Below are 21,244 nucleotides of genomic sequence, written 5' to 3'. Positions count from 1 at the left end.
TCTCTGCACAGGCTTGTGTACGCGCAGCGGGGGACCCACGCAGGGGACCGGGGTGGGGAAGCACACAGGGGGAAAGTGTAGAGTGGATGCAAGTGGCGGTGGTGATGCTGGGGCAGTGCGAGCGGACAGTGGCTCTCCTGGAGTTTCCACCCCTCGGCGGGCTGGCGTGGGACCTGGGAACGGACAGTCCACGTGGAGGGGCAGCTACTCAGGGTAGCCCTGCCGGGGGTGGGGCGGGCGGTGCTGTCAGGCGGGGGCTGCCTTCAGGGTGGAGTTGTAGCAGAGAAGTGGGGTCACCCCCCTTGGAAGCTTTGAGAATGCGTATGAGGAGGGGGCTGAGAACAGAATCGGGGAAAGGTAAGGAGTGCCAGCTTGGTGGAGTTGGGTGCTGGCACGGCTCGCCTTGGAGTCGTGGGAGCGTTCCCAGGAACATCCAGGGGATCGCCGCCGGGGCCCCAGTGGTCCCACAGGCCTCTTGAGGCTGGCTGTGCTGTGCTGAAGCCCGTATCAAGGGCCCTGGGGATGGCAGCGGAGGCCAGCATGGTTGAGGGTCCCCCGCACCCACCTCATCTCTGCAGGGACCACAGAACTGCACGCACAGTGGGTGTTCTTCACCTGCTCACAAAAGAGCCGGATCATTGCATGCAGCAGGAAAGGCTTGACGGGGGGTGACAGGAGGGAGGGCAGGAGCAGAGATTTTCCATCTTGATGGTTTTGTTCAAGGCCAGCCCAGAAGCAGCTGACGTTGGCTTCATTTATCCAAAGGTCACGGCGAGTGACCCTCTACAACCCAGGGATCCTGAAATATTTAGCAGCTCTAATGTTTGGGTGGGAAGAGAACCTCTTTTGGATGAGAAGCTCAATTATTCAGGAAGGGAGAGCTCCCGTTATCTGGGGCGTAGGGGGGGCGCCTTCCTGCTGCGTTGGCGGGGTGCCGGGCGCAGGGCACCCTGCCTGGGACACTTGCCCTGCTCTGTGGGTGAGGCCTCTCCCACAGTGCTGGGCTCTGGGGGACTTTTCTCGTGGCCAAACTCTTCGTGAAAGTGACACAACGGCCTATTTCTTCCAACAGCATCTCTGGTTCAGCCTAGGGTATGGTTCGAGGTTGCATCTCTTGTAAACCCCCCTTCAGCTGCTGTCAAGGGCTGGCACCCGAGTTCTTGAATTCAGGCTGATGTGGGTCCTGCTAGAGCCTGCTGTCATCTGCACATGTCAACAAATGTGTATGAAGGTGTGGACCAGCTGGATCTCTCTCCTTCTCTGGGAAGCGTGCTTTTCAGCAGCGTCAGGCTGGGAAGGCAGACATTTCATTATCCCCGAAGTCCTGTGCAGGCAGTTGTCACACAGTGTTCCAGCAGCGGCCCACGGCCGGCACAGAACACTGCAAAGCTCCATCTAGCACAAGTGACCACGGGGAACGGGTTGAGAATCCTGCTGCTTTGTACACGTCTCCTAAGGGAAGAACATTAAGAAAGATGAGCACGCCACGGAACTGGCGAACTGTGTGGAAGGAGCGGGATCTGTAGAGCTCAGCAGCGGCGAGCTCCTGTCATGGCTTGGCCAATTCGGGTCTCCCCCTGTAACTTATGAGGGTGCGTTGATGTTTTCCCAGATGTGGTCCCCGTGTACAAGGCAAAGAATCACTTTGCACAAAGCCAGAAGGGATACATTGAAAGAATTATCAGAAAAGAATAATACATAGGAAATGTTTGTGCTCGCATGCAAGGAAAGTTTGTGGGGTATCTGTGGCTGCCAAAGTGACATCTGGCAGGATTAACTGGATCACCAGAGCCAAACAATGAGGACTGGGAAGGCAGCAATAACTGTGAGGCCTGGGCCCATGTGGGGGCAAGATTTTGAGAATGACCACTTAGGTGACAAAATGGGATTCCCACGAACCGCAGCTCTGGTTAGTTTCTGGTCTGGAGCCGGATCCTCTCTCTGATGCAGACGTGGGAGGACGGAGCGGCAAGAGCTGCCCAGCTGCTCATCTGGGAAGTCATCCTCCAAGGGACTCTGTCCCTCGTTCTCCTCCCGTACCTGGAGGCGGCAGTCAGCGGGCAGCACCTCTCACAGCACCCCCACGTACACCTGCTCAGACCACCTGCTCAGAGCTACTCTTTTGCCCAGCCCAGCATACCTGTTCCACCTGTCTGAAGACCCGCCGCACGTTTCCTCGAAGCACACCCCAGAGCTCTTTCTCACTCCAGCCACGCCTCAGCAACTCCTCTATCAGTACCGGGTATATGGACACGTCCTCCAGCCCCTGCGGGAACCTGTGTCGCCGCCAGCCAGCCAGCTATTGGGCCTCAGACCTGTTCCCTGGTCCTGAGTCAGAACCAAAGCCCTATGTGTCCAGCGTCCACTGAACCCCAGCCCTGGTCAGATAGGGAAAATGGAGACTTGGAGAGAGTAAATGATTCACTCCTGCTCTTCATCCTTCAGAGGAATGCCCCAAAAGCGCCTCGACTATTCGTCAAAAGTCATTGAATTGTACTGTTAAGATCTATGCGTTTCACTGAATGCAATTTTTGCCTCCATTTATAAAGAGAAGGAAAGCTTTTTAAGAACTGGGTTGACCCCCCCCTGCATGCACAGACCCAGCTGCAGGCAGAGAGGATGGTCAGCCCAGCCCAGACCTTGCTAAGAGTCTGCTCAGAGGCCGTGGGTCTGCTGGCACTGGATGGGCGCAGATGCTGGGCAGATGAGCTCTGTGTGGTGTTTTAGACAAATATGATGACCTAGAGTAGGGCCAAACAGGAGAGCCCAGGAAGCAGACCCTGGGAGAGGGGAGATAGCAGTTGGGCCAGCACACCTGAGGCTATGGTCAAGGCCATGAGGACCACAGTGTGGTGGGCACGGTGGCTGTGAAAGCCCCACTGCTGCCCAGCCAGCCTGAGACAAGTCACGGGGAAGCACTCACCGGTCAGCCCTGTCATAATCTCCGCCAATCCCGATGAACTTGCATCCATTGACTGCCCTGATGTGGTCGAAGTGATCTGAAGAATGGGAAGTCAGCAGTGTGGGGCTTCCAGGGCAGGGGTGGGGGTGATGACTGGCCTCTGTTGATTCCCCTTTTGGCAGCCTGTAGGCCAAACAGGCCAGTTCCTTCGTGGCCTGGCACCGAGAGTACCAACTCGAGGGCCCTGAGGTTTGATCTGAAGTGATCCCAGCTGGCTCTAGACTGGACTTCAGATTTGGAGTGGACCACAGAGCCCCCTGTTTGGGCCATTTCCCACCCACGATTCACCCTGCCTCCCAGTCTCCTTGAGAACCTGTGGGGGCTCCTTTCCCCGGGTGTGGAGGATGAGAGAGGAACAAGAGTACAACTGATGAAGACCCCAGAGACCTAAGGAGCTGTCCAGTCCCTTGGCCAGAGGTAGGGGCAGTGCGCTTTAGGAGCCCCTGTAGAGGCACAGTTGGGCAGCACCCGGGCTCTGTGTCTGACAGCCTCCCTGATACCCATCAGTATCGCAGTTCTGATTCCGTGGCTCCAGTTCCACATGGCACCAAGGTGCGTGTATCGTCCATTATTGGGTTTTTGGGAGCTGTACCTATTGCCAACAGGTGGGTCAAACCACTGGGGCTCTTCTGAAGTCCTCCCCAAGTTTGGACCCAGCTTCAGCTCCAAATCAGAGTTTTCAGAGAGCCCAGGGTGAGGCTCACCTGCCACAGTAGGCACGTTGGCTAACGGGTTGCACTGCAGCACCCGCACGGACAAGGGCACCATCACGATGCCACCGTTCTTCTTCTGCAGGGGCGGACCGGTGGACAGTCAGCTTGGCCCCCAGCACGCCACCTGCCTGTTCACTCTCTCGGCCCCTGTGAGGAAGGTGTTGAGGTCAGAGTCGTCTCCCCTCTGGGTTTGTGTGAATGGAGGAGCCGCAGCCCTGGTCTGGGTGGTGTCTTGGCCCTGGGTTTCCGGGTTTGGAGGAGTATCTTACCACCAAGACCCCCACCTAGGGCTCAAGAGTTCAGGGGCTGTGGACCGTGGGTTTTGGGGGCAGAAGATATTTAACCTGGGGTTTGAGGAAATTGAGGGAGAAGAGGCTCAGGTTCAAGGGCTCCCGGTTTGAACCTCTTGCTTTAGGTTTGAGGGCCAGGGCAGTCTCTCACCAGAAGCTGCAGGATATCATCAGGAACATTCCGAGTGTTCTTGCACACACCCCGGGTAGCTGAGTGGGAGAAGATGACAGGTGCCTGTGACACTTCTAGGGCTCGCCGTGCCACAGCATCGAGACGTGGGACAAGTCCACCATCATGCCCAGGCGGTTCATTTCTGCCACCACCTTCTGCAGGGACAGGATGGGGAGAGGGCATCAGGGCTGCATTTACCTTGTGTGCATTTATCTGTAGGGAACAGGCGGGGCTGGACATTCATGTGGGGCAGGGTATGGAACCCAGGTCCTTACCTCGCCCAAGCCGGTCAGCCAACTGACATTGCTGTAGAAGGGGTGGATACCCTTTGCTGAGCTCTGTGCCCTGCAGGATGGCCAGGAGGCAGTCTGACTGGTGGCCATGACTTGGCTACAAGAGCCTAGAAAGAGGTTCTGTGGAACCGTCTACACCTGCAACTCCCTGGTGCGAGAGGAGGGACCCAAACTGGGCTGTGCCTGGCAGTAGGAGGGCCCTTCTGGGGATTCAGTCTTGTTCTGCAAACCTCCATTCCCCTCCCCACCCCAGGTTCAGGGCCGGATCCCAGGGGTAAACTTGCTTTGGGCCCCAGCGTGATCTTGGGCAGATCCCTGCCTCACTGGGCCCTTACCATCTGCACTGCGCTCACCAGGGTGTGTTCCAGGTGTGGGTGAGTGTCACGTAGCGCACACCCAGCGCACAGAAGGTACGCAAGATGGAGAAGCTACTGTCCAGTGAGTGGCCGCCCTCCACACCAATGAGGCAAGCCAACTTCCGGGTATTGTTGCGAGCTGGGGGCAGGTAGGTCAGATGGATCATTTTCAGAGGCAGGGGTAGCTTACTGAAGTCCCTAGCACCTACCACCACCAGTCTGTTTACCTTTTCTTTTTGTTTTTGGCCGTGCCGCGCAGTATGAGGGCTCTTAGTTCCCCCACCGGGGCTCAAACCCGAGGCCCCTGCAGTGGAAGCGTGGAGTCTTAACCTCTGGACTACCAGGGAAGTCCCCCGTCTACCTTTAACTGAGGTCACAAGCTCCAGCTCAGAATAGGAGGCACACATGAGGCGGATGAGGTCAATTTGCTGCAGGGTGAGGCGCACAGCATCCCGTTCGTGGGTCTGGCATGGGACGTAGGCTGAGCAGAACTGAGGGAAGGCCAGGGCTTGGTTTGGGCTTTGGAACTCCTTGGGCTTCTCATAGCCTCCTCAGCTGGCACAGCACCCACTGTGCCCAGAAGTCACATGGAATGCGTTGCTGTTGCTGTGGTACTTGGATGCCCGTCAGGTTGGCTCACTGTGACCCCTGTAGCCCGCAGCATCCATGGCATGGCACTTTCTAGGTCACTATGGTAACTTAGTTCCAATGTGACTAAGCTGTGGTCTCTGAGGCCCCCAAACTGCCCCACATTCCCCAGCAGCCATGGTGGCACCTTGTGTGTCCCTTTGGTACCTGGGCACCCACGAGACCGTCTTTCAGCCTGTCCAAGCTGGTCTGGCCGTGGCTGAAATTGCACAGATTAACATCCTGGAGCCCATTGTGGTAAAACTGCCTCAGGACCAGGGGCATGTCGTTGTGGCTGGAGGGAGGTCAAGGCAAATGGGTGGGCTCCTTAGGTCTTGGGATCAGGCAGGACACATTGCTTGGCCCGGGCCAGCCGGGGGGTCCCCCACCTCCCACTGTCACACAGACTATACTAGGAGCAGCTGAGGCCTGGGCTGAGGGCTTCCCACCAGGGAGGGGATGACAGAGAAGGGGAAGGGCATCCAGAGATGATGGAGAGGACATCCAGGGGTGGTGTGAGGGAGCCTCCCCACTAGCTCTGCATGCTGCGGACCTCCTCCCCTGCCCAGGGCCAGGCTAGGCCCCCACCGGCCCCCACCAGCCCGCACACACTGCAGTCCCCCGTCCACAAGGGGGAAGTCCCGCCTCAGAGCCCGCGTGCGCTCCCGCGGACTTGGGGTGCTGGAGGTGCCCTGCGTGGTCTGGACGCGGGTTCCCGGCCGCAGCAGCAGACGCAGCAGCAGCAGCAGACGCAGCAGAGGCCGCTGGCTGAGTGCGCGGGGACCTTCGAGGCCCCCGGGCCGCAAGCTGCGCAGGGCCAGGCAGGTGGGCAGAGGCGGGTCTGAGAGGGGCGGGCGATGGGGTTGTGCCCGTCGACACAGGCCACCCAGTGGCGCGGCCTCGCGAGGGGGGCGGGGTGAGGGAGGGGATACAGAGTCACAGGGCCCTGCGAGCCGTGTGCGGAGAGCCGCGATCCGCGAAGCCCGGCAGCCCCGGGGCGGCACTGCCCTCCCGCCCCCTGCGCAGAGGCAGCTCCCGCGGGCTAAGCTGGCCTCTGCTGAGCGCCCACTCGCCTCCCGTCACGGGTTCCCTCCGCCCCTGCGCCTCTTCCCACTCCCGCTGCTCCGAGGGGGCGCCCTAGGTTGCTCTCCCCCGCCTCTCACCTTCCTGGCCAAGCTGGGCCGCTTCTCTCAGAGGGCCACCTTCAGCCCGAGGCCTCCCGGGAGCACACCTCGTCCCCATCTGCCTGCAGCCGGCCCCGCGCACTCCGAGGGCTGCGTGCGAGCGTCTCTGCGGCCACAGGTGCTCTGGGCTCCCGGTGTCCCGGTACGGGGCCCTGTGGGCTGGTGTGGGGGAAGAGAGACTTTCTGGAAATGGGGGGGTAACCTTGTGAGCTCTGGATTCAGCAAGGGGCCCCCTGCCCCCGACCTTCTCTCTCCACCTACTTGACTCCCCAACCTGCATGACCATTCTCTGGGGACTTCAACCAGCACCTGGGAACTCTCAGGAACCCCCCACCCCCACTTCTGTCAGCCAGCCTCAGGAAAGAGCGCCCTCAGGAGCTGCTACACCTCCCCAGGGCCTGAAGAGAGGGGCTTTTGGGATGTGAACTGAACACCTTCTGGGGAGAGTCAACGACCCTTTTCCTCAACAGAGCAGAAACCCAGTCAGTAGGCTATTTGAGTGGAAGGAAATGAAGTCATTTCCATGGCAACAGAGCCCCCATTGCAGCAACCTTCCTCCCAGGGCTGCTGGCCGACCTTCTGACCAGGATCCCTCCTACCTCAGCATGGAAGGCCTGGCCTCGTGGACAAATATAGATTCTGAGGAAAGACCTGGCACCTGGGTTCTGCTGCTACACTTGCCTTATCTCGTGGCCCTTGTGGCTCTAGCTTTCCCAGAAACCTCAAGGGCTAAGTGCCTGTGCTTGCTCAGAGGCCGCACGCCATTCCCCATTTCCAGCCTCAGGCCCTCCCCCTAGCTGCCTCCTCTGGGGAACCCCTCCCCCAAACACACATATACACACACACACACACACACACACACACACACACACATCTAGAGGGGATGTGCCTTCTCACAGAAGCTCAACCACTGAGATGCTTTAGGGACTGTGCCCAAACTCCTTCATCCCCAGCCTCTCAAGTTTTTGCTCTGATCCCTGGCACCCCCTGGAGCTGTTCCACCTTTGGAACCTTTCCTGGGTAGCAGGAGTGCCTAGCACAGGGGTAGTGACCTAAGTGTGAGCACTGGCGACCCTAGAAATCTGTTACAGAAAAACATTGAGCAGTAAGGGACCCCCCTGGGGGCAGAAAGGGCTGGGAATAAAGGAGCATGTGAACCTCGGGGCAGGGTGCGTGCTGCTTGACTCTCCATCCTGTTCTTGCTTCAGGGAGCAGGTCTTCCTGGGTCTCTCTATCCTGCCTCCTGAGACCCCAGGCAGGAGGTTCTTTGGGAAGCCACAGATTGCTGCTTTCAGGTTCAAAAAACCCAGCTCCCCCCTGGTTTGTGGTGGTGGCCGCTGACAATGGCTCAGAGCAGGAGCCCATGTGGTAGACTGCTAAGGCTTCTCTGCACCCTGTCTCTGCTCCTGCATCCTCCTCGGCTCGCAGAGTGCAGACTTTTCTGTCTTCAGCTGACAAAGGGGCCCCTGAGGATTGAGCAGAGGAACGTCACGTTTTCTTCCAGGCCAGCTTCAGCCCTGGGATGTTCAGGGCAGACTCTCATTTCAAAAGTCAGTTTCTCAGGCTCCTTGCTTATGGCCATTTAGTGTGGAAGGAGGCTCCTGGCTGTGGAAGGCTCAAACAGAACGACACAGGTTGTGATCTGTGGCAGTGGGCAGTGGGGGGACGGGATGGGTCACTGCAGGAAGAGGCATTCGCTGCCTTAGGCAGTTAAACCATTGCCCTCTCTTCAGAATGGCTCAGCCAGCAAGATTCTGTGGGGTCTACCTCCTGGCACCATGCTCCAATCGCCGGAATTTGGGTCTGGGGCAACCCAGGTCTTCGTCTGACTCTTCCGGAGCGTGCTTTCTCTTGGGAGCACGTCTGGGGACTGGCTTCTCTGCTTCCACCTTTGCTGGCGTGGCCAAAGGAACATCCCCGTAGGCCCCGTAGCCACCAACCAGGCAGTATGTCTCCCCATGCCAGCCCAACTGTGTTTCTCTACACCCTGGGTAGAGGACATGGTACTGACCAGGGGTAGGAGGAGAAAAGGGAGCCAATGCTGCTGCAAAGAAAATCAGAACTGATCAGTCACTTCTGCTGTACACAGTCTCCTGCCAGAATTTCCCTCTCTCATGTCTCTCCCAGTTTCTGGCTGAAGACCTTTAATCTACTTGACATGGAAAACACAGCCTTAGCCCATCACCTCTATGAGTCCCTAGAGAAGGGACACTGGCTGCAAAAGCAATTCCTAGAGCCTACGGCTGCAGCACATGAGGAAGTCTCTTCACCGTTTCCAGGGAAAACAGTAGAACCCGAAAGTCACTGCAATCATGAGCCTCTCCATCTCTCCCTTCCACAACAGACAAATCATTTCTTGCAGTCTGTCACTTCTGAGGCTTTAATGGAAATGTCTTTCAAGTTTTGGAAAAAGATAATCTAATATAAATTGGTTAAGGACCCCTCCCACCTTGGCAACCCCTCTTGGGCCCCATTTATACTGCCTGTTTCGACCACACTGAACTCTAGCTCTCTGATACTTTTATGTAGATTAGAACAAGGCCAAATACTGAGGCAGAGTGATCAGGAGACTGAGAACCGCGTTCTGGGTACCAAGTCTAGGCTCACATCAACCCAGCCTCCTGGGACACCATCTCCTCAGCCCTCCAGTCTCATTAGCACTTCAACACCCGTCTTGGTTCTTCCGGTCTTCCCATCAATATGGCACCAACCTCTCTCCTAGTACTCAGCAGCTCAGGATGGGATGTGTCTGAGGGCACCGATATAGATGTCTACATGACAGCATAGAGGTGCCTGGGGTTGAAGGTGTGTTTCAAGAGTGGCCCTCTTCCTCAAACTGCTCCATTTACCATTTGCCAACAAAAATGCACTTGTCTTTTGCTAAGAGGCCAATCAGGAAAGGGTCTGAATGGAAGCATCCTGGAGCCCAAAGGGGAAGCTACATTTATAAAGATCAGGACCATCCTGCACACTTGTCCAGGGAGGACCTTTCACTTGTCCTCAGCAATGAGCACTGTGGGTCCCTGAAGGTGTCCCAGGTCACTGGTATTACTTACAGCTGGGAACGCGCTCAGGTATACGTAGTGGGCAAACCGCACAGGAACATGAGGCAGCCAGGTGAGGTTGTGCGTACACCATGCCTCCTGTAGAGATGCCCGATCTCGGTGTACCTGCCGCACTGCCCACCCATGGAACAGAGCCCAGGTCTGAGTTAATATAGATGATCCAGTCACACATTCTCTCTCAGACAACCAAAGAGATTGGTATCTGGTGGAGAACTGTCAGGGAAGTTTATCTGAGGGTAGCACGTTGGCAGTTACGCTGCCATGACAACTGTGAGAAGGCCAGTGAGGTCATCACTACCCAGTGACGTCATGATAAGGAACCTGTGACTTGGGGGTCAGGCTTCAGGAGGAGGGGCAGTTTTGTGGAGGAGAGCAGGGGGGAGGCAGAGGTACTCTGCCTGGCCCCTCACACCTGGGCCTCCCCACCCATGCCCTAGTCTAGCAGACATCCCATGTGGGGCGTGCCGGTGGGCTGGCACAGCCCCAGGGGCCCCAGGAGGGCAAGAGAGACCCACTTTCTGAGATTGGCTTGAGAGGCAAGATTAACGTAAGAGACAGCTAGGTTGTATGGCACTGACCCTAAGAGGCAGAGATTTGTGTGGACTGGGGAATCAGGGAAGGCTCCTTGGCAGTGGGCCTGAAGGACAAGTGAGATTTGGACCCATGGGGAAGAGAGGGAAGACATTCCAGTTTGGAAGAATAAAAGCAAAGACACACTCTCCTCGCCCTTGTCCTGCCCCAAGTATAAATTCATAGAACCCTCACATTTTCACAACTGAGGACTGAAGAAAAGCAAGAGGTGAAGGGGCCTACCCAGTGTTACACAGGTAGTGGAGAGGTGTTCTGCTCAATGGTTAGGTTCATGTTGGGCCTCCGGATTTACAGCTGATAGGAATGTGAGGACAAGCTCATGCCATTTCAAACATTTCCAAGTGATACTGAGAGAGATGTTAAAGGTGCAAAATGAGGGTGCTGAATGACCTCACAAAGTGGGAATGGTGGGCCCATTTTCATATGAAATTCAAAACAAGTTCATGACCAAAGGACACAATACAAAATGACAACATAATCATTACACTCCCCTCTCCCCTAGAAGTAAAAATCATTGTAATCCTCCCTCTCTCCACCATGAAAGAATGAGGTAAAGGCTCAGCAGCAGCCCCCGTGAAACACACGGTCACCACTGTGAAGAGGTGTTACTAAGACGATTTGGTCCGACTCAGAGAAGGAAAGAGACAACTCTGCCCTTAGCCTGATCAGGCCCACAGGAAGGAAGCACACTGGGGGTAGCCTTTGAGAGTGTGGCAATGCGAGAGAACCTTCTTTAGGAGGGGACTCCCTGTTGCCGACCTTGAAAAAGCAAGGATGGGACATTCGTTTACTGGGGCTGTTGCAGAGGGGATGTGCCCAGGAGGTAGAGACTGCTTGGACTACTATTTTAGAGGTTGGGCCACCCTGGTTGAGAACCACAGCACCTTGTACGCCTAAACTGCTTGAATGAGCCCGTGCACGTTAGGACAGACGAAGTCAGGCCTCATTGGAGCAGACTGCCTTTGGGAGTGGTAGAAGGTAAAATGGGAAGGGGAATGCTCTGGAGGAGGTTTGTCATGGCAGGTGGGCCAGCACGAGACCATCCAGATTCTCCAAGGCTCCAGAGATGACTTGGCTGGGAGCATCCCTCTGATGTGGTGCGGGGACTCCTACCTTAACAGGACCTGGCTGGGCATCTGCGGGAGGCAGAATAAATGGTTTATTAACTTAGGAGAGCGAGAGACTCACCTGGGGGGTTCCACAAAACCACTTCAAAAGACTTGTACCTGGATTCTTGAGCCAACCCTCAGAAAACTTATCTAGATCTGGAGTAGGACTCTGGAAGCTGCACTTTCAATAAGCTTCCTGGGCAGTCCCACCACAGTGGTCCATGGATAGAGTGACCAAAGTATTGTGTATTCTCGGTTGCTTTTGGGAGTCAAAGTGGGCAATGTGCAAAACTGCAGCAGGCATACGTATAAACAGGGAATATTCAAGGCAAACAGAGGGGTAGAGTTATTCTATGCATGAATCAGATTTGAGGAAAGCTAGCCTGGTGGTTAAAGAACACAACCCTTGGGAGAGACAGACAGACCAGATTCTGTCCTACTTACTTGTGTGATTTTGACCAAGTTCTTTTATCCTTCTGACTGTTTCTTCATATGGAAAAGAGCTATGGCTGTACATTTAGCACAATATTCTCTTTTGGGAGAGGTTGCTCTGGGTCCATTTGTGTTCTCTGCAACTTAATCCTTTCCGGTGTGCAAGCATTTTTAAGTTGTTTGGTGAAATATTCCATTTGACTTTCAACTGTTCATTACTTTGGGCAAAGCTTATATAATGCTGCAGAGACTAGAACCTATGCAGAGATAGTGAGAGGATGTGATAAGCTTATTCTGCCGGTTTATCAAAAAGTTGAACCTTTTCTCCTCTTCCTCCGCCTGCCACCAAGAGATGAGGAAGAAGGCAGAGCCTGGAAATGCACACCAAGCAATACTTCTGTGTCAGTTTGCCTTTTATTCCTCTGCCAGTACTTCCCAGAGAGATTTCACCAAAAGTGCCTAAGCTTGCCATGGCCATTGTTGTGAAGAACATTTCTCTCTATTGCTAGTCACATCCCCTTTTCCTTCTCCTGGGCGCTTAATGGATGTTTGGGGGCAGGAAATAAAATTTAAACTAAAACATCAAAAAAAAAAAAAGAAGAAAGATGAGCTCAAGTAGGCGTTATTGTGGTCCAGATAAGGTTTGGTTCATTCATTCCCTCGATTAGCATTTATCCCCCTTTGTGCCAGGCATGCGGGGAGAGAGAGAAATGTCTTCAAAGAGTCTGTGGTTGTATGGGGGAGGGAGCTGTGGAAATCTGTCATTTAGAAACAGCATGGAAGTGCTAGGGAAAAATTGTTTTGTTCATTTATCTCTCACTCTTCCGTTCACCCATAGCAACTACGAAGGGTGTCACGCAGAGGAACTGGATGCTCTGAACTTGACATTCTCGTGGGGGAGACAACAATGTAAAGCACCAGCAGTGGTAAGTCACCAGTAGTGATTTCAAGCCAGAAGGAACCACTCAGCAATGGAGAGAGGCACAGGGTGAGCAGTGACTTGCAGAAAGGAGGGGTTATTCATTCCAACTGCTGAGTTCAAGTTCATCTGGGTTGTTGTGTGGTTCGTGCTTACTGCATCTGTTTTTGGAACGTGGCTCCACCCTCCAAGAAGGGTGAGGATGGTCACCCTTCTTTCCTCCTGCTGTGCCCCGGGGTCACCCAGCGAGTGTCTGCAGGGATGATCTGCTCTGTACTGGCTTTTCAGTCCCACTCCCGGGAGAAGAGAGACGAAGCTGTGTCTCCACCGCAGCTTGGCCTGATTCAGTCATTGGGTGAAAAGGTGGGAAGAAGGTCAAGTTCATGAGAACTGATGCACTGCAGATTCATTTAGTCCTGAAGTACCAGTTCTGGTTGCTGGTGAGTTGCTAAATCCAGGGACCTGAATGTAATTCCTCCAGAGCCACTGAGACATCACTTCCAGGCCCATGGCAGGCTGTAGGGGTGCTGACTTTTCTCAGTGCTAAGGAGCAGCCATCTTCCACTGAGAGAAGACTCTGTGTCAGCAGGAGCAGAACCACGCCAGGCACCGAAGAAGGTTCTGCATCCCAGAATCTCCCAACACAGTGATAGATAAACGGGTAGAAGGTGCGACAGGGCATTCACAATAGAACAGAAGCTTATCCCCAATAAATATGGAAAGATGTTCAACTTCACTACCTAACAAAGAAACGCAAGTTATAAATCTATTTCTTTTTTGCTCATCTAATTGGTAGAAAGTTTTAAGAATGCACAAAATTTGCTGCTAAGGATGTAAGGAAAAGGCCGTTTTCGTCTGTTGCTGCTGATGGGGATGGAAATTGGTGCGAACCTTCTGGAGGGTAATTTGGCAATTTGTGTATCAACAGCCTTAAAATGTTCATACACTTTGAGCCAGTAGTTTTGCTTTTAGCATCTTATCCTAAGGTGAAAGTCAAATTGATGTACAAGACTTATGTTCAAGAATATTCATCTCAGCCAGTAGTGTAATAGAAAAAATATTAGAAGCTACCTAAAAATCCCACAATAGGGGGTTGGTTAAATAATGGATGGCCCAACTTAAGAATGGAAAATAAAGACGCAGACGTAGAAAATGGACTTGAGGACACGGGGAAGGGGAAGGGGAAGCTGGGACGAAGTGAGAGAGTGGCATGGACTTATGTATACTACCAAATGTAAAATAGCTAGCTAGTGGGAAGCAGCCGCGTAGCACAGGGAGATCAGCTCGGTGCTTTGTGACCACCTAGAGGGGTGGGATAGGGAGGGTGGGAGGGAGACGCAAGAGGGAGGAGATATGGGGATACATGTGTATGTATAGCTGATTCACTTTGTTATAAAGCAGAAACTAACACACCATTGTAAAGCAATTATACTCCAATAAAGACGTTTTTTTTAAAAAAGGATGGAAAAGAGTTCATTCATTAAAAATGATTTTCTCCAAGAATATTTAATGGTGGGAAGATGTAGTGTAAAAGCAGGGTACAGAACACTAGATGGAGTATTTCATTTTGTTAAAATTTAATAATACAAGTGCAGAAAAAGTGATTAAAATAACAGTACTGATTTGACTACGGGACATTTTTTTCTTTAAATTTTTCTGTATTTGGTGTTATAAAGCATCATATATCCTCTCGGAGTCTCAGTTTATGTTCTGTGAAGTGGGACTCATCACATCTACACTGCAGTGCGCTCGGGCAGAGCAGCACAATATTTGAAAGTGCCCTTGACAATGACCAGCCCATTGTAATACTCCAGGAATGGTTATACTATCATAGCCAATGGCACACCCATAGTCCGGATATTATCCGTAACGATTACTAAGGTTGTTTATCTCCCTCCACTTTTACTAAGCCAAAAAAAGGATTAATTGAAGACTCTTAAGTCATTTTTACTGAGGTTCTTTGGTTTTTTTTTTTTTTTTTTCAAAATACGAATTGTAGGGCTTCCCTGGTGGCGCAGTGGTTGAGAATCTGCCTGCTAATGCACGGGACACGGGTTCGAGCCCTGCTCTGGGAAGATCCCACATGCCGTGGAGCAACTGGGCCCGTGAGCCACAACTACTGAGCCTGCGCGTCTGGAGCCTGTGCTCCGCAACAAGAGAGGCCGCGATAGTGAGCGGCCCGCGCACCGCGATGAAGAGTGGCCCCCGCTCCCCACAACTAGAGAAAGCCCTCACACAGAAAAGAAGACCCAACACAGCTAAACATAAATAAATAAATAAATAAATTTATTAAAAAGAAAAATACTAATTGTAAAGTCTGCAGTGGGTATATAGGTGTTCAACTGTTTTCCACATTTTACGTTTTTGGTTTTGTTTTTAAATTTTTTATTTATGATTTATTTATTATTTTTATTTTTGGCTGTGTTGGGTCTTCGTTTCTGCACGAGGGCCTTCTCCAGTTGCGGCAAGTGGGGGCCACTCTTCATCGCGGCGCGCGGGCCTCTCACTATCGCGGCCTCTCTTGTTGCGGAGCAGAGGCTCCAGACGCTCAGGCTCAGTAGTTGTGGCTCACGGGCCCAGTTGCTCCGCGGCATGTGGGATCTCCCCAGACCAGGGCTCAAACCCGTGTCCCCTGCATTGGCAGGCGGATTCTCAACCACTGCACCACCAGGGAATCCCCCCCACCCCGACAGTTTTAAAACCAGCCTCAGTCATGCTTGCTTCAAGACTTATCCTGGCATCATGGACCACTGGATACTTTGGCTAGGTGTTAAACTCTCTTGTCCTTTGCCCGAGTCCCATCGTGGTGACTTAGTTGCCATCTAGGGCACTCTTGGCATGAGACCTAGACATGAATCCAGCTCAGTGGCTTGGGCCCTGCTCCCTGCTGGCTGACTGTCCTAATGCCCAGTGCCTCCTTTCTGCTTGGACTTCTGAGGGCCGCAGCCCCAGGACCCTCACTCTGTGTTCCCGGCTCTATTCAGTGCCAAATGTATGTCCTTTGCTTGCTGTATGTCCCCTGCCCCAGTACCTCCTACTGGCTTTGACCTTCCTGTTTCAGGTCCTCTTATTGCGACCCTTTGTGTATAAGCCAGATCTGTTTGCCCTTCCTTCAAGGGGAGCTATTTCCCTGGTGTTTCCCTAGATGCTTATGATGAGACCCCTGCCAGAACTACACCAATCAGACCCTCCATGTACACACTTGGGTCTGAACCCTTTCAGCGAGAGCAGGTTGGAAACCCATATAGACATAAATATACAATGTGTACAAATCAAGTATTTTAAAGATTGTAAAGAATTCTTGTGAACGTATTAGGTTAGGGAAGTCAAGCAGGATCATCATATGATGGCATAATCATGCACATGTACATACAATTTTCTATTTTTATATGATGCCATTTTAATAGATGTGCCCATCTTTTCAAAGTTCTAATCTGTGGCAGTGGGCAGTAGGGGGACGGGGTGGGTCACAGCAGGAAGAGGCATTCGCTGCCTTAGGCACTTAAACCATTGCTCTCTCTTCAGAATGGCTCAGCCAGCAGGATTCTGTGGGGTCTACCTCCTGGCACCGTGCTCCAATCGCCGGATTTTGGGTCTGGGGCAACCCAGGTCTTCGTGCGACTTTTCCGGAGAGTGCTTTCTCTTGGGAGCACGTCTGGGGACTGGCTTCTCTGCTTCCACCTTTGCTGGCGTGGCCAAAGGAACTGCTGCTGCAAGGAAAATCAGAACTGATCAGTCACTTCTGCTGTACACAGCCTCCTGCCAGAATTTCCCTCTCTCATGTCTCTCCCAGTTTCTGGCTGAAGACCTTTCATCTACTTGACATCCAGAACACAGCCTTGGCCCATCACCTCTATGAGTCCCTAGAGACGGGACACTGGCTGCAAAAGCAATTCCTAGAGCCTACGGCTGCAGCACATGAGGAAGTCTCTTCACCGTTCCCAGGGAAAACAGTAGAACCCGAAAGTCATTGCAATCATGAGCCTCTCCATCTCTCCCTTCCACAACAGAGAGAACATTTCTTGCAGTCTGTCACTTCTGAGGCTTTAATGGAAATGTCTTTCAAGTTTTGGAAAAAACTAATCTAATATAAATTGGTTAAGGACCCCTCCCACCTTGGCAACCCCTCTTGGGCCCCATTTCTACTGCCTGTTTCAACCACACTGAACTCTAGCCCTCTGATACTTTTATGTAGATTAGAACAAGGCCAAATACTGAGGCAGAGTGATCAGGAGACTGAGAAGCGCTTTCTGGGTACCAAGTCTAGGCTCACATCAACCCAGCCTCCTGGGACACCATCTCCTCAGCCCTCCAGTCTCATTAGCACTTCAACACCCGTCTTGGTTCTTCCGGTCTTCCCATCAATATGGCACCACCCTCTCCCCTAGTACTCAGCAGCTCAGGATGGGATGTGTCTGTGGGCACCGATGTAGATGTCTACATGACAGCACAGAGGTGCCTGGGTTTGAAGGTGTGTTTCAAGAGTGGCCCTCTTCCTCAAACTGCTCCATTTACCATTTGCCAACAAAAATGCATTTGTCTTTTGCTAAGAGGCCAATCAGGAAAGGGTCTGAATGGAAGCATCCTGGAGCCCAAAGGGGAAGCTACATTTATAAAGATCAGGACCATCCTGCACACTTGTCCAGGGAGGACCTTTCACTTGTCCTCAGCAGTGAGCACTGTGGGTCCCTGAAGGTGTCCCAGGTCACTGGTATTACTTACAGCTGGGAATGCGCTCAGGTATACGTAGTGGGCAAGCCCCACAGGAACATGAGGCAGCCAGGTGAGGTGGTGTGTACACCATGGCTCCTGTAGAGATGCCCGGTCTCGGTGTACCTGCCGCACTGCCCACCCACGGAACAGAGCACAGGTTCGAGTAAAGATAGAGGATCCGGTCACACATTCTCCCTCAGACAGCCAAAGAGGTTGGAGAACTTCTGGTGGAGAACTGTCAGGGAAGTTTCTCTGAGGGCAGCACGTTGGCAGTTACGCTGCCATGGCAACTGGGAGAAGGCCGGTGAGGTCATCACTACCCAGTGAGGTCATAATAAGGAACCTGTGACTTGGGGGTCAGGCTTCAGGAGGAGGGGCAGTTTTGTGGAGGAGAGCAGGGGGAGGGCAGAGGTACTCTGCCTGGCCCCTCACACCTGGGCCTCCCCACCCATGCCCTAGTCTAGCAGACATCCCACGTGGGGCGTGCCGGTGGGCTGGCACAGCCCCAGGGGCCCCAGGAGGGCAAGAGAGACCCACATTCTGAGATTGGCTTGAGAGGCAAGATTAACGTAAGAGACAGCTAGGTTGTATGGCACTGACCCTAAGAGGCAGAGATTTGTGTGGACTGGGGAATCAGGGAAGGCTCCTTGGCAGTGGGCCTGAAGGACAAGTGAGATTTGGACCCATGGGGAAGAGAGGGAAGACATTCCAGTTTGGAAGAATAAAAGCAAAGACACACTCTCCTCGCCCTTGTCCTGCCCCAAGTATAAATTCATAGAACCCTCACATTTTCACAACTGAGGACTGAAGAAAAGCAAGAGGTGAAGGGGCCTACCCAGTGTTACACAGGTAGTGGAGAGGTGTTCTGCTCAATGGTTAGGTTCATGTTGGGGCGCCGGATTTACAGCTGATAGGAATGTGAGGACAAGCTGATGCCATTTCAAACATTTCCAAGTGATACTGAGAGAGATGTTAAAGGTGCAAAATGAGGGTGCTGAATGATCTCACAAAGTGGGAATGGTGGGCCCATTTTCATATGAAATTCAAAACAAGTTCATGACCAAAGGACATAATACAAAATGACAACATAACCATTACACTCCCCTCTCCCCTAGAAGTAACAATCATTATAATCCTCCCTCTCTCCACCATGAAAGGATGAGATAAAGGCTCAGCAGCAGCCCCCGTGAAACACATGGTCACCACCGTGAAGAGGTGTTACTAAGGCGATCTGGTCCGACTCAGAGAAGGAAAGAAGACAACTCTGCCCTTAGCCTGATCAGGCCCACAGGAAGGAAGCACACTGGGGGCAGCCTTTGAGAGTGTGGCAATGCGAGAGAACCTTCTTTAGGAGGGGACTCCCTGTTGCCGACCTTGAAAAAGCAAGGATGGGACATTCGTTTACTGGGGCTGTTGCAGAGGGGATGTGCCCAGGAGGTAGAGACTGCTTGGACTACTGTTTTAGAGGTTGGGCCACCCTGGTTGAGAACCACAGCACCTTGTATTCCTAAACTGCTTGAATGAGCGGGTGCACGTTAGGACAGACGAAGTCAGGCCTCATTGGAGCAGACTGCCTTTGGGAGTGGTAGAAGGTAAAATGGGAAGGGGAATGCTCTGGAGGAGGTTTGTCATGGCAGGTGGGCCAACACGAGACCATCTAGATTCTCCAAGGCTCCAGAGATGACTTGGCTGGGAGCATCCCTCTGATGTGGTGCGGGGGCTCCTACCTTAACAGGACCTGGCTGGGCATCTGCGGGAGGCAGAATAAATGGTTTATTAACTTAAGAGAGCGAGAGACTCACCTGGGGGTTTCCACAAAACCACTTCAAAAGACTTGTACCTGGATTCTTGAGCCAACCCTCAGAAAACTTATCTAGATCTGGAGTAGGGCTCTGGAAGCTGCACTTTCAATAAGCTTCCTGGGCAGTCCCACCACAGTGGTCCATGGATAGAGTGGCCAAAGTATTGTGTATTCTCGGTTGCTTTTGGGAGTCAAAGTGGGCAATGTGAAAACCTGCAGCAGGCATACGTATAAACAGGGAATATTCAAGGCAAACAGAGGGGTAGAGTTATTCTATGCATGAATCAGATTTGAGAAAAGCTAGCCTGGTGGTTAAAGAACACAACCCTTGGGAGAGACAGACAGAGCAGATTCTGTCCTACTTACTTGTGTGATTTTGACCAAGTTCTTTTATCCTTCTGACTGTTTCTTCATATGGAAAAGAGCTGTGGCTGTACATTTAGCACAATATTCTCTTTTGGCCAAGGTTGCTCTGGGTCCATTTGTGTTCTCTGCAACTTAATCCTTTCCGGTGTGCAAGCATTTTTAAGTTGTTTGGTGAAGTATTCCATTTGACTTTCAACTGTTCATTACTTTGGGCAAAGCTTATATAATGCTGCAGAGACTAGAACCTATGCAGAGATAGTGAGAGGATGTGATAAGCTTATTCTGCCGGTTTATCAAAAAGTTGAACCTTTTCTCCTCTTCCTCCGCCTGCCACCAAGAGATGAGAAAGAAGGCAGAGCCTGGAAATGCACACCGAGCAATACTTCTGGGTCAGTTTGCCTTTTATTCCTCTGCCAGTACTTCCCAGAGAGATTTCACCAAAAGTGCCTAAGCTTGCCATGGCCATTGTTGTGAAGAACATTTCTCTCTATTGCTAGTCACATCCCCTTTTCCTTCTCCTGGGCGCTTAATGGATGTTTGGGGGCAGGAAATAAAATTTAAACTAAAACATCAAAAAAAAAAAAAAAAAAAAGGAAAGATGAGCTCAAGTAGGTGTTATTGTGGTCCAGATAAGGTTTGGTTCATTCATTCCCTCGATTAGCATTTATCCCCCTTTGTGCCAGGCATGCGGGGAGAGAGAGAAATGTCTTCAAAGAGTCTGTGGTTGTATGGGGGAGGGAGCTGTGGAAATCTGTCATTTAGAAACAGCATGGAAGTGCTAGGGAAAAATTGTTTTGTTCATTTATCTCTCACTCTTCCGTTCACCCATAGCAACTACGAAGGGTTTCACGCGGAGGAACTGGATGCCCTGAACTTGGCATTCTCGTGGGGGGAACAACAATGTAAAGCACCAGCAGTGGTCAGTCACCAGTAGTGATTTCAAGCCAGAAGGAACCACTCAGCAATGGAGAGAGGCACAGGGTGAGCAGTGACTTGCAGAAAGGAGGGGTTATTCATTCCAACTGCTGAGTTCAAGTTCATCTGGGTGGTTGTGTGGTTCGTGCTTACTGCATCTGTTTTTGGAACGTGGCTCCACCGTCCAAGAAGGGTGAGGATGATCACCCTTCTTTCCTCCTGCTGTGCCCCGGGGTCACCCAGCGAGTGTCTGCAGGGATGATCTGCTCTGTACTGGCTTTTCAGTCCCACTCCCAGGAGAAGAGAGACGAAGCTGTGTCTCCACCGCAGCTTGGCCTGATTCAGTCACTGGGTGAAAAGGTGGGAAGAAGGTCAAGTTCATGAGAACTGATACACTGCAGAGTCATTTAGTCCTGAAGTACCAGTTCTGGTTGCTGGTGAGTTGCTTAATCCAGGGACCTGAATGTAATTCCTCCAGAGCCACTGAGACATCACTTCCAGGCCCATGGCGGGATGTAGGGGTGCTGACTTTTCTCAGTGCTAAGGAGCAGCCATCTTCCACTGAGAGAGGACTCTGTGTCAGCAGGAGCAGAACCACACCAGGCACCGAAGAAGGTTCTGCATCCTAACATCTCCCAAAACAGTGATAGATAAGCGGGTAGAAGATGCGACAGGGCATTCACAATAGAACAGAAGCTTATCCCCAATAAATATGGAAAGATGTTCAACTTCACTA

The 21,244-nt window shown here is 52.4% G+C and overlaps 1 protein-coding gene and 1 pseudogene across 1 annotated transcript; both read right to left on the bottom strand.

Moving 5' to 3' along the window:
• Positions 1–1,753: 1,753 nt before the first annotated feature.
• Positions 1,754–6,883, bottom strand: LOC132356571 (dipeptidase 2-like; annotated as a pseudogene).
• Positions 6,884–8,360: 1,477 nt separating this feature from the next.
• LOC132356660 (DPEP2 neighbor protein-like) lies at positions 8,361–9,834 on the bottom strand. Its single transcript, XM_059909634.1, has 2 exons — positions 9,768–9,834; positions 8,361–8,641 (listed from the first exon to the last, which is right to left on the bottom strand). The coding sequence occupies exons 1-2, from the start codon at positions 9,832–9,834 to the stop codon at positions 8,361–8,363; spliced, it is 348 nt and encodes a 115-aa protein (XP_059765617.1).
• Positions 9,835–21,244: the final 11,410 nt, after the last annotated feature.

Source organism: Balaenoptera ricei, chromosome 21, assembly GCF_028023285.1.
Source record: "Balaenoptera ricei isolate mBalRic1 chromosome 21, mBalRic1.hap2, whole genome shotgun sequence".
Lineage (NCBI taxonomy): Eukaryota > Metazoa > Chordata > Mammalia > Artiodactyla > Balaenopteridae > Balaenoptera > Balaenoptera ricei.
This window is presented reverse-complemented; position numbering and strand designations above follow the sequence as displayed.

Coding starts and splice junctions, on each gene's coding strand:
- LOC132356660 (XM_059909634.1), bottom strand. CDS start 9,834: ATGTGTGACTGGATCATCTATATTAACTCAGACCTGGGCTCTGTTCCA. Junction 8,642..9,767: donor ATGGGTGGGCAGTGCGGCAG/GTACACCGAGAT, acceptor TTTTCTTTGCAG/CAGCATTGGCTCCCTTTTCT.